We start from the raw sequence: 13,098 nt of genomic DNA on the forward strand, positions 1-13,098 counted from the left end.
ACAGTCCCAATTTCTGCCCGTACCACCGCTCTGCACCACTGCGGCCAGACCTGCAGCCCGCCCGCGAGCTCGTCTCGACGACAGCAGCAAACGCCACTGGTGACAGTGAGTCACTGAGCTGAGGGGAGAGAAAATTCCATTTATACTCCCCAAATCTATTTTTCCAGGTTCTCCCTGCACTGCTAACTTTCTCCTCCTGTAAATTCTTTACCCACACGAGCCCACCCGGCTCAGCTCTGCCCCACGGCCCCCACTCCCCAAAAGGGCTCCGCAGCCCCCTCTGTGCCGCGGTGCAGCAGCCACCTGAGCGCACACAGCCCCGGGGATTCAGCTCGCTGCCCACCAGCCTTTTCCCCCAGCGCTGTGGGAAGTATTTCCCCAGCCACCTGCCCTGGGGGGCTTCCCGGGGGGAGCAGAGCCACCAGCAAGCGGCTGGGGGGGAGGACAGCGGGGAGAGCGGAGGGCGCGCACCGACCACCGCCTCCCGGTGCCTTCCTCCCCAGCGCGCTGCCCGGCGCTCCCCAGCGATGCCTCCGAGTACGAAACAGAAATAAACCGGGCGGGGAGCCGGCCTCCGGGTGCTTCCCCACGCGGAGAAATCCCTGCTCTGAGAGCCCCACGCGGTTCCTTCCCGCGGGAGGTGCGGGGAGGTGGCGGCGTTCCCCCGTCCCCTGCGTCGGGGCCACCGGGCGGGCACCGGGCGCGTCCCGTCGGGGCTGGCGGCCACCGGGGCGGGACGCGGCGGGGCTCGGGGATCCCGAGGAGGGCAGCGCCGCTCCCTGCCGGCTCCAGGAGACACCCGGAGGGGGGACACTCCCGGTGCCCGTCCCGTCGGGGCAGCCCCATCCCCGCGTCCCCGGCTCCTCCGCAGGTGCCGGGCGGGCAGCCCGCATCCCCCCGCCGGAGCACGGAGCCTTCGCGGCTCCCTGAGCGCTGCTCACCTGCCTCCGAGACAATGCCGAGCCAGAGCCAGAGGGGCAGCGTGCAAACTCTCTTCATCTCCGGGGCTGCGGGCAGGCGGTGCGGTGCGGAGCGGTGCGGAGCGCCCCGCGCCCGAGCTCTGCTCCCGCCGCGCCCCAGCTGCGGCGACGCGCGGCGGCGGGCGGGGAGGGAGCACCGGGGCCGTTTCCTTTTCCTCCGCCCGCCCGGGCCGCCCGCCGCCCTCCGCCGAGCCCGCGGGGCGCCGGGCGGGCGGCGGGGCGGAGCGGGGCGGGGCGGGGTGGGAGGCGGCGAGGGGGGGGCGCACCTGAGGCTCCGGGCACCGGTGGGGCTGTGGGAGGGGGTGCGGGGGTGAGAGCATCCCCCCTGTGTGCATCCACACCTGCGTGGGTGTGAGCATCTCCTGTGTATATCCACACCTGTGAGCATCTCCTGTGTACATCCACACCTGTGAGCATCCCCTCCGTGTATCCACCCCTCCATGGGTGTTTGCATCCCACCCGCCCCTGCCTGCCGACATCCCCCCACTGCCCCCTTCCACGCATTCACCTGAGTGCGCAGCCCGAGCTCTCAGACCCGGGGAAGGCACACAAATGCCCTCTCCCATCAGCATGCACATGCCACATGTGTCTCGTCTTCATGCCTGCATGCTCCCCAAAAGCCCGTACCTGTGTGTGCACACCTAGGCACGCAGTCCTGCACACCATGGGGGCACCCAAAGGTGCCTGCATGCGTTCTCACACCTGTGTGCACGCTTGCACCCCTGCTCATGTGGGACAGCGCTAGGGATACCTGCTCATGCTGTCCATCCACACACACTGTGATCAGCCTGAGGCAGCCCTGGTGCTGCCCAGCACCACTAAGTGCCCCACACCTCACTGCCAGGGCACCCCCACACCCAAACACACAACCCCACAGCCGGACATCCACCCAAATCCATGCACCCCGTGATGAACCAGCTCCCGCAACCCCCCAGACAGTCCTCTTTTCTCTCCTTTCCCCTTTCCAACCCATTTTTCACACCCTGGGACACGCTCATCTCCCTGCAAGAGGACGGTGGCAGAGGTGGGATGCCAGCTGGGCCTGGAGGTGCTGGGCATCGTGGTGCTGGCAGCAGGATGGCACGGCTCCCCGTGTGCTCCCCTGGCTGGCTGCAAACGGGCTGTGAATGCCCTGAGGTCAGGAGCGATGGCACAGCTCCGGGAGCGTGCTGGTACGGCGGGCACAGCCCTAGCACGGTGGGCACAGCACCAGCACAGTGGGCACAGCCCCTGCTGCCTGCCCACATGCCCACCAAACACCGAGTAGATAAATAAACACGGCCCCACGCTGCGCCCCAGAGGGTTATTGATTATACACGCTTGTAGACACACACACACAAAAAAAGGGAGGCTGAATGAGAACCATGTGCTCGTGGCTTCTAAAACGCAGGAAAACTTGTTGTGTGCTCAACTGCTCTTGCTGCCAAACCTGTGGAAGGGATCGCCCTGTCCCTCTCCTGGCACTGTCAGAGGGAATCCAAGCCACGGTGGTTATTTTACCCAGCTCCCCCCCGCCCAATTAATGAGTTTTTAACCCTGAAGTTGCTCTCCAGCACACTCATCTTGAACCACCCTCCTCCTCGATCCTGAAGGAGTAGAAGGTGTCGGTGTCTCTCCATCCCAGGTGGGTGCCAAAGCCCATGAAGTTTCTGGAGGGAGATTTTGAAAGTTCCCCAGTGGAACTGGCGATGGGACAACGGGGCAGAGCCGAGGGGCAGCACCACCGTGGGGTGAAGAGCTGAGACTGTGGGATCAGGTCCTCGAGACTGCGATCAGAGATGGGGCAGCACCCACTCTGGGGACCACAGCGAGCACCTGGCAGCGGCGTGTGCCTGAGACACGAGCAGGGAGCGGGGAGGCAGTGAGGTGTGCGTGGTGATGGGGGGATGAATCACATTGCTCCTCTGTAGGGGCAAGACGCCAGACGAAACGCACAGCCCAAGGGCTGCCTGGAGAACCTGAGTGTGAGAAGAGTCTGACCCGGGGCCGGGGGGTTCCTCTGCCACTCCAAAACTTCGGGGATTTTGGCAGCCGGCTCCTCTGTCCCTTGCAGTCCGGGCGGGGAGCAGCCCGTCCGTGCTGCCATCTAACGGCAGGACGCGGGGGAGGGCTCAGCCCCGCCGCAACGGGGAATTTTCCATCACAAACACAGGGTGACTGTGGGACCGATGGGACCTTTCCATTGTTGCCGCCCTGGGAAACAAAAGGATCTTATTTTAACATCTCGCCCCCCTCCCAGCACAGGGGGACGGGGCACCCAAGGGAGCAGCGGCTTCCCAAAAGCGCAGGGTAAAGGACACGGACACGTTGCACGGACATGTCCCAGCCCGAGACGTGGCTGTGCAAAAGCCAAACTGGGGTGGCTCTGAGCACACCCAGGGACAGAATGACAAGGTGACTCTGAGGAAAACACAGCCGGTTCCTGGGGCAGAGGGTGCTGGAGCAGAGGTGGGTGCTTCTCACCCGGCTTGCCCTGGGGCCATCCCCATCATGAACCCCTCCTGCCCAAACCCAGGGCCAGGCCCTGCGGTCACTGCCCTCACACCGAGCCTGGGGTTTCTGCTTCATTTATTAGTGAAATGTGTTTCTGAGATAGCACCGAGGGGCAGGCAGTATTTACGCACCAAGCTAAGGCTGCATGTAGAGCAGCTCTGAGCAGAGGTCTCCCTGCACGTACGAGCACAGCGCCCGTGCTCCGTGCTGGGAGAGGCTCTCCAGAGCCTCTCCCCTCTTGGCAGGGCCAGGCGAGGATTTACATCCCAAAACGGGGCTGGGAGCAGCACGCTGTGGTCACAGGAGGAGGAAGGACGTGCTTCCTCGGGAGCTGCTCAGCCCGGGAGTGGGAGAGAAGGAGGTTTTGCTGCTCGCCAGCTCTGCCACTGGCACCGGGGAGGTGTAGGAGGTGGCAGCGATGGCACACGTCGCAGCGAGCTGCTCGCAGCCCGTGCCGCCGCAGCTACACATGGGAAGCACTGGAAGGGGTGAGCAGCAGAGCCGGCTGCTTCCTCCTCCTCCTCTTCCTCCTCCTCCTCCCCGCCGGCTGCGCTCCTCTCCTGCCAGCACCGCTGTCACCGCGCCCCGGGGCCAGCTGCCGCTTCGCCTGTGGTTTTGTGCAGCTCAGGGACAGGCTGGGTTTCAGCAGCACAGCTGCCTGAGCATCTGGGGACTCATCCTGCGTGGGCCATGCCCTGTTCTCTCCAGCTGAGCGCTACGTGACCTCCTGTCCTGGGACGGGCATCAGGCAGCCCCAAAACCTGGTACGTTCCCCCTCCAGGAGCCCAAGGCTGCTGTACCGCAGGGGAAGTGTTTCCAGCATGGGACTCAGGTGAAGCTGTTCGGAGGGCTGCAGAATGCTGCTTCCTGCTGCCAGCACTGCTCACACCTGGTTTAAAGAGCTGCAAAAAGCTGAAAGCCTCAGAGAGGTGTCTGGGGAGCACTCCAAAGGGCTGGCCAGGCACTGGCACCCACTGCTCCTAAGTCCAAACCCCTTGTTGGGATCTGAAAAGCACCCAAACCCCCCAGCTGCTTGAATGCAGAAGAACCCACCCTGCCTCCAGCACTCGCCCCAGCCCAACAACTGCCAAACCCTCGCCCCCACCCTGAGCCCCCTGGAGCTTTGTGCCCCCCATGCCGCAGGCAGAGGGCAGCCGCCCGGGCTGGAGCTGAGCTGCTCTGTGCCCCGGGTTGTGCCGCCCCCCAGCAGGGCAGGACCCTGCAGACCCCGAGTCACCATCAGGCACCACGGGAGCCTTTTAATGATCGTTAATGCTCATTAAAGCGCTGTGCGCCGAGCTCCCCCTGCCGCCAGCCCGCTGCCCGTCCCCAGCGCGCGGTGCCGGCGGGCACCCCGTAACATCGCCCCCCCCGGCTCTGCAACCACCTCCCGCGGCCTTTGCTGCTTTTACACATGAGAACAGAAGCAGGGAAGGGCTGGCAGCCTAAATCCAACGTTAAGGGGGATTTTCTGGGGCACATCACCCCATTTTCCCCAGTGCTCGCAAGGCGCACGGGCTCATGCTGTCCGTCCCATTACCTCAGCAGGGGCTGAGGAAGGGGCAGTAACTCTCCGAAGGTGAAGAGCTGGGACACGTCCCTGGCTTCAGAGAAGGCCACGGTGCCCTCCTGGCAGCCCAGGAAGACCCCAGCTTTCAGGGAAGCCAGGCGCACCCAGGGGGTGGCAGTGGCCCCGGACTCTGTCCTGTTCCTCAGGCTCCACGTCCAGGAGCCATTCTGGCACAGCTTCACCTTCACATCCCAATCCACAGTTTCGGCAGCCACCCCCAGGTCCCACTTGGTCCTGCCTCCCACCCACACCTCCCAGTAGTGCCGACCACAGTCAGAAGAGCACAGCCCAGGATGCTGACACACTGCTGGGGGCTCCTGGGGACAGGCTGGGCTCATCCCCGCTCCATCACTGCCATCAGGTCTCCGGAGAAAAGCAGCTGGGGGGGGGCTGGCTCAGGGTCAAAGGTGAGTGTGGCTGGAGCTGTGAAGTCAAGCACTGTGTTTGCAGGTTGTGAATTCCCTCTGCAGAGCATCCCCAGTCCCTCAACTGCATCCCACTGCCCCAGAGCATCCATCCCTTGCACCCACCAGGCTGCAGCACCTGCCCCCAGAAGATGTAGAGCAAGGAGCCACCGTGGCTGTCCCCGTAGTGCTGCAGGTCTCAACATGCATGTTCCCCAGGGAGCATGTGCTGGGGAGCAGCCCCCTCCAGCTGTTTGCTGAGCAGTTTGTGATGCTTTTAAAACTCGAGATAAGATCCCTCTCCCACCTGGTCCCAGCCAGGGACAGAGATAAGCTCCTGAAAAGGGAATCAGCTTCTTTCATGCCAGGCATGTACCTGATAGCCAGGCTCTCCACCTGCAGGCAGGAGCAGAGAGAATTAGCAGTCACCGTCTGCAATTCATGCAGCTGCACAAATAAACCCCTTGTCCTGCCTCCTGCTGTCACAGAGTGGAACCAAGCCCCCAGGACCCAGCCACCACGGGGGAAACTGGCTGAGCACTGAGGCCGAGGTGATTTCTTGGAGGTGACAGAAGGAGGAAAGCTCCCAAGACTCATTACACCTATGTCACTGCACCCTTTGTGGCTAAAGCCTCCGGACTCAAAGGGGTCGGGCAGATAATCCAGAGGGATGGCAGCAAGAGCAGCTTCCAGGTACAGACTGATGCTCCTTGAGGGCACTCCCCATCCCAGATTTAGGTCCTAAAACACTTTGCCTCATGCTAGGGTCTGCTGCTTGATGCCAGTAATTTGCTTGCATGTAGTACTGGAGCTCTTACTTTTCCAGAGTTGTTTTTTTTTCTTTTTTTTTCTTTCCAAATCTCCAGGAGCAATCTTAGCCCTCATTACTTCCTTGAGGAGTGCTTACTGAAATGCACCTCCCTTTTTACCATCAGGAAAACAATCCCCCCCAGTGCACACCTCCAGCTTTACCAGCCGTGGCACCCCAGCCTCTTTATGCTCTAGCAGATGCCGGTGCTGACGCACCCGATCAGACAACCATCGACCCTCGGTTTTATCTCACCTACAAACCACTTGTGCTTTCCTTAAGCCCTCCCTTTCTTGGCTTTCAATACTTCTGTGTCACTCAAGAAGGAAGCTCAGTTTGTGGCTGTTCTCGCTTCAGAGATCACTGATAAGTAGGCAGCCTGATACTACGAGCCCGGGGAGAAACACTTGGGCTCATCACATCCCCTCCGAGCTCCGTGATGAATCCAAATTCAGTCCTTGTGGCAAGGCCACTGCTTTCTCCCAGCTCCCTCTGCCTTGCTGCCTGCCCTTCAGACACGGGAGAGGTTTTTACAGCTGTCAGGAACTAACCAAAGAAGCAGCCTGCAGGGTGAAAGTGGGCTTGCACTGGAAACAGGCACCGGGCAGGCTGTCCTGCCCCAGCTCCTTCCCTTTCCCTGCTCTCCCTTTGCCAGGGGGCTGTGGTTTTACTCGGGTGGGCAGCCAAGCCCCACCTCGCTCCCCCTCCTCAAAGGGGAAGGGGGAAAAAATACGGCACCAAGGGCTGCGGGGTTGGGATAAGGATGGGGAGATCGCTCAGCAGTTGTCATCACGAGCAAAACAGACTCAGAGTAGGGAGATTAATAACGTTTATTACTTACTAACAAGCTAGAGAAGTGAGAAACAGGGGAAAGAAACCAAGAATGCCTTCCCCCCAGCCACCCTCTCCCACCTCCTCCCCCCTGAGCAGTGCAGGGGAATGGGGCATGGGGGCTGCGGTCAGCTCCTGACCCCTCGCCTCCGCCGCTCCTTCTCGGTCCCTCTCTGCCCCTGCTCCATGTGGGATCCCTCCCACAGGATGCTGTCCTTCCTAAACTGATCCTGCAGGGCTTCCCCACCCCTCTGCCCTCCTCCAGTATCAAGCCCTTGCTGCTACACAGGGCTTTGTAGCTTTGTAGCTGCTGCCAGGCCCCAGGGTGCTGTGGCAAATAAACCCCAAACCACTGTGCCCAAATTCACTGCTGGCCCCAACCCGGTTGTTCTCAGGGCTCAGGACCTGCTGTGGCTGGCTGAGCCAGGCAGCCTGGCTGTCCCCTCCTGCTCCTGTCCCCGCAGTGGTAGTGGGACAGGGATGCTCAGCACCACGTGCTCCCCGGGAGCTTAGGGTTAGGAAGCACTTCGAGGCAGGGATAGTTTCCCACAGGCTGAATCCATCCCTGTCACCACTGTACAGCTTGGCCTGGTCCCCATGGGAATGTCACTGGGGCGGTGACACTGGGGATGACACGGGGATCCAGGGATGACCGAGCAGCCTCTGCTTAGCTGTGGCAGTGCGTGTCCTCCTCGTGCCATGCGGTCCCCGAGAAACAGCCGGCTTTGAACTGGTGGATTTTGGATGGAGGCTGAATCATCCGCTTGGCTGCATCCTTTTGAGAGGGAAATGGCTTCGTCATCCGTGTCCAGCCTCTGAACTCCTGCCTTTGTCACCGTTTCTCGGGGAACTTTGGAGATTATGCCCAGGCGCACACACGCAGCCCAGGGCGAGCCGGGGTGTTGCTCCCTGACCTGCTATAGCTCGCAGCGACACGCTCCATTATTTATACGTCTCTGCACAGTGGTAAAAGCATCAATAATTGCCTTTGGGCTGGGATCTGGAACGTGCTCTGCTAGGTGCCCCCAGCAGCGCTGGGAGATGTCTCTATGCCTGCGGTGCCGGCAGCGTGCTGTCCTGCCATGGGGCTGCTTCCAGAGCCCAGGGAGGGGACAGTCCCCAGCCCACGTCTCCACACCCAGCTGCAGGTCCCCCTGTACCCAGATAACTTAAGCTTTACCCTTAACCAGCAGAATTTGGGATTGCTCAGCTGATGTGCAGCAGGAGTAGGTCTGAGCTGCAAACACAGACTTCGGAGCCAAAGGAGGAGCGGCGCCTTATTCCCTAATCCATCAGGCCCAGAAGAAAGCTGTGATACAGGTGGGGATGTCCTCGTCACGGCCGTTTAGCTTCCTGGGCCATCAGCTGCGGGATCTGAAGCTAACAGCGAGCGGCAGGCGTTTCCCAGTGAGCACGGCTCCCATCTGCCAATTGAAAACACACGCCCGAGCGTCCCCCGGTCTCGAATTCTTGTTTAAGTGCTCCTGGCATCTCCCTCCTGTCAGCACTCACTTCAGCTGGCAGCGAGACGTTTTCATTTCTTTTTTTAGCGCGCTCCTCTCAGGAGGTTCTGTGCTCGGGGCTGGCACCTGAGAGCGCTGTTTGGAGAGCCCGGTAATGCACTGGGGAGATGAAGGATGTCATGAACTGGGACGGGGCTGGCAGAAAGCTCCTGGGCTGGGTCCAAAACCCTTTGCAGTCTCCTCTCTGCGCAACGAACCTGCTTGTGTGATGCTCAGCCCCGCAGGGACTGGCGTCAGCAGCACTGCTTGGCCTCAGGGATGGAGGGAGGTGAAGGGCTGAGATGCTCGGCGTTTGGCTTTCCCTGTTTGTCCCAAAGCAGAGTGCAGACAAACCCCGAGTGCTTGCACTCCTCTGCAGTCCTTATTTCCACATTTCAGACCCTGAGCTGCATTAAATCTGGTCTTCTCTGTGTGCTCCCCTGGGGATGAGCTCTTTGGGGTGATGATGGGGACGCTTTGCCCAGCCTGGAGCCAGCTCTTCCCAGCTGATGGAGCTGCTGGCCTGGGTGAAATCACCAACCTGTGACATCCCCAGCTGGCTGCTGCCAGCCCTGTCAAGGGCCAGGAGGGAGGAAGACATGGGAGCAAGCAGAAAGGAAAAAGTGAAGAAGAAGAGATGAGGTGAACTGAGGTAATGACCACATCACCATTAACAGATCTTACGCATCCCTCCATGACCTCGCTGTGGGGACGCGATTTAAAGGGCTTGGTTAGAGAAGCAAGCAGGAAATGAAGCAATGCTCCGTGATAAGATATCTTTGGATAAAGAGCTGGAGGAGACCAAGGGGGAGGCCAGTATTTGCCAATATTTTCTCTTCCCAGGCCCAAATGACACCGCGCTTTTGCCAAGCCCGGAGCCTCGTGCTCTGAAGATGTCTGGCCCCAAGAACCCAGATGAACTGCTCACCACCGTCCAGGTGAGCTCCAGATGGAGATGGTGAGAGGTGGTGAACAGGCTCAAATCATCCCTACCATGCCATGAAAGCACCGTCGGTGTCATTTTCTCCCTCCTGGGACCAGCAGCTCGTGGAGGAGGGCTGGGGTCAGCATGGAGCAGTCCATCCCATACTACGTGGAGGGACTTTGCACCACGGGACCGGGGCTCCTCTGAGCCTTTTTAGCTCTGGGGAGGGCTGAACACTGTCACAGGAGGATGAACGCTGCTTAATGATGTTTTTATCCAGGAATGCTCAAATAGCTCAGTTCCTAGGGGCTGCTGAACTTCATAGCCCGGCCTCTCTCCCCAGGACTCCTCGTGTAAACCATCCTGAGCTGGCCTGCCAGGTGCCCCGACAGGCTGAGATGTGAGATTCCCCACGCCGCCCCACCGGCAGCCAGGAATCCTCTCCTGCATTCCACCTGCATCCTCCAGCTCCCTGCGCCCAGGCGCCAAAACCAGGAGCTTTCTGCAAATATTAACATTTCTGGCTGCCGCTTGTTTGCCTGTTTGTTCTGGGCTGTGCACGAACCCCTCTGATGTTCCACACACAGCACAGGTTTAGCCAAAACAGCTTTGTCTGCTCAGCTTTCCCTGGATGGGCCATGCCTGAGCCCTGTACCCAGTCCCTGGGTGAAGGATGCTCAGTGATGCTCCCCTGCTGCACCCAGATGCCTGCTTCACAGTGTGGTTTCTGAGCATTCACAGACACCTCGAGCTGCCTCTGCAGGGCCCGAAGCATGTGGGCATTTGGTTTTGGGGTTTCAGACCTCGGGGATGTGGGAAAGGTCGTCATGAGCTCAGCCTGCAAAATTGGCTGGACAGGCTTGGCTGCTCAAGGTGCTCGAGTTTTTTGTGGGTTATCATCCATATTCCACGGTCAGCACACAGCAGCTGAGAAATCCAGCCCTGCGGTCACATCACATCCCCGGATTGCTTTTCCCCGGCTGGTTCCAGGCCGTTTGCTCTGTTCATTGCCTGCGTTAAAGGTGGCCACAGAGCCCAGTTTGCTACAGCACCCCCAGATGTCACATACGAAAATCTTCAAATCATTCAGTGGAGATGGAGAGAACTCATCTACCATCACGTTGTCTTCAAAACCCAAAGGATTTTTCTTTAGAAGACCCTGCAAGAAGAAGAAGATCTCTAAGTGCAGCATTTCAGGCACAGTGTGAGTTTCTGGGTATAAACGATCCCTCGTGTCATTTTCCTTGGGCTTTGCTATCCCAGAAAGATGCAGCTGTGCTCCAAAACTCTCATTTTGGAGAAACGTGGGCTCATCAGCACCTGCAGCTCAGCAGCCTCAGCCCTGAGGCGTCACCCTGTGAGCCCAGACAGGATTTAAAACCATCCCATGGCACTTTGCTCCACCTTTCCCCTTCCATTTTCTTACCTCTGCCCAGTGAAAGCTGAACCAGCACTTCACAAACCCAAGGAATTCAGAGCGAGGCAGCCATCCCTGCTGTCTGTCTGTGTCCCTAGCAGCCCTGTGGGCTGAAGCTCTTTGGGAGCTGCAGCTTCTCCAGGGGAAGGAGCCGGGGCACAGCCTCACATGGGACATCTGTCAGGATAGGGAATAACCCACCCCAAACACAGTGCCAGGGCCCCACCACCCTTCCCCTCTCTCCTGCTCCCAGGGCTGGCTCTGCAGATGACCACAAACCACTTGGGCCCTCAGAACAGGGTGTCCTGGAGGCTGCGTGTCCTCTGCCCACAGTAATGTCACCCTGCAGGAGCAGGGCTTTCCCCCCGGGAAGCTGCGTGCCACGTGCTGGGAAGTGTTGTGCAAAGCTCCGTTTCCCCTGGCACCTTAAATACCTCTAATGCCTGGGGAGAAGTACGCCTCCTCTCTCTCCAGCATGAAGTGGCTTTCCGAGTGGATTTGCAAGCTCCAGACTCATCTCCCTCTCGTGTCTGGTCTGAGCTCTTCAGCGGAGGCAGAGAGGAAACACTGCTCGTCGAATAATGAATTGCAGGCACGCGCTCCCCTGAGCGGCTGCTTGGAAAGCGTCCCGCGCTCCTCGTGCCAAATGTGCTGGCCAAGGAAGCTCAGCGGTATTAGCGTGTCCCAGCTAATTAGGGTTGTGAGCTGTCCTTTTCATCGCTTGGAAGAGCTGAAAGGAGGATGAACCCGGAGCTCTGCCTTTATAAGGCTTTGTGCTCTCCAGCACCGTCCCCGCGCAGCGTGTGCGTGCTCCGCTCGTGCCCTGGGGACACCGCTGTTGCTCCGGGGAGGGGTTTGGTGTCAGAAGGTGGCTCACGAGTCACGTTTCTGGGGGACATGGAGCCAAGAGGCCTCGTGGGCAACCCCTCGGTGCTGTACCAGGCATGGACCTGTCCCTTGTGCAGCAGCACGCTGAGTGAACAGCTCCAGGTCACAGCGATGAGGTCCCCAAAGGAGCGGGAGGGATGCGCACCAGGTAGAGAAGCAGCACCAGGCAGAGATCCTGCTCCTGCCACGCTGGTGCTGTTCGACAGCACCAAACCCACAGAAAACATGTTGTACACCGATTTTTTGCCTTCACACCTGCATCATCTTCAGCCTTGACACTGAGGGAGAGCTCACGCTGGGGCTGCCATCAGCGCACCTGGCTCTGTCCCCTCCTGCTGTCACAGCCCGGCACGTGCATCGTGTTTGCCATCTCTGGAGTGCCAGGCTGCTGCAGATCTGTAACTTATTGGCACTGCGAGCATCCATCCCAGGAGGGCAAGACCCTGGCTGCAGCACACACGGCTCTCATCACTGCCGAAGTGATGTGGGCGACTCGGAAAGAAATCCCCAAGGGCAGCGGGAGCATCTCGCAGCTGTCCTGCTGCACCTCTGAGCACCCAGCCACCTGGAGCATGTAATCCCCTATTATCACCTCTTGTACTTGCAGGGAGCTGAGAGACAGCCCGATTTGCCCAAAGTCAGGCAGGGAGCCTGTGACAGGCCAGCAAACACACTCCCACCCCAAAACTCAGCTAGACTTCTGGTTTATCTGGACAACCGCTGGTGTACCATGTATCATATTTTTGCAATCCCGGCTCCGAAGAGCTTATCTGCCTGCAATTATCCTCTTCTGCAGAAGCTGTTTTCTAGCTGGCTCAGTACACAAACAACAAGCAACATCCCTCTAATAAATTAGCCAAGCTTTGAGCGCAGTGACTTGCAGAAACGGCAGCTGAGGGAAGGCACCCGTGGTGCATGGAGGCACTAGGGTCTGCGTGGACGTGGGGACATTTGGGGTGGGAAGGGCTGGATGGGGCCGACCCTCCCCAGCACTAGGCAGCCCCATTAAATGAGCCCTGTCCTGATCTGCTGCCAGAAGCTGAAGTGTGTTCTCTTCAGTGGGACACGAGCCCTGTTAATTGCTTTATTTTTGGGCTGTTCTTGCCCGGCTCCCTGCCCTCGTCATGGAGACACCTCAATGTCCCTGTCCCCTCCTGCCCTGGAGCAGGCAGGGCTGTGACAGTCCCTGGCCAGCCCAGTGCTCCTGCTGCCTCTCCGCTGCCTGTCATCCCGGTGTCAGATCAGTCAGGTATTTCAGCACAGCCCTGTTCCTGGTGCTG

General features: G+C 59.7%; 1 protein-coding gene across 3 annotated transcripts in view; it reads right to left on the reverse strand.

Annotated features, from left to right (window-relative positions):
* The window catches only part of FLT4 (fms related receptor tyrosine kinase 4), a 56,181-nt gene extending 54,991 nt beyond the window's left edge, over nucleotides 1–1,190 (reverse strand). For 2 of the 3 annotated variants that reach the window (XM_068697963.1, XM_068697964.1), the window contains exon 1: nucleotides 942–1,190. In XM_068697963.1, coding sequence (XP_068554064.1) covers nucleotides 942–999 — 58 coding nt within the window. In that variant the 5' untranslated portion in view covers nucleotides 1,000–1,190. The remainder of the gene's footprint in view (nucleotides 1–941) is intronic. The other variant, XM_068697962.1, reaches the window with a different exon arrangement.
* Between the last annotated feature and the right edge of the window lie 11,908 nt (nucleotides 1,191–13,098).

This window comes from Anas acuta, chromosome 14, assembly GCF_963932015.1.
Source record: "Anas acuta chromosome 14, bAnaAcu1.1, whole genome shotgun sequence".
NCBI lineage: Eukaryota > Metazoa > Chordata > Aves > Anseriformes > Anatidae > Anas > Anas acuta.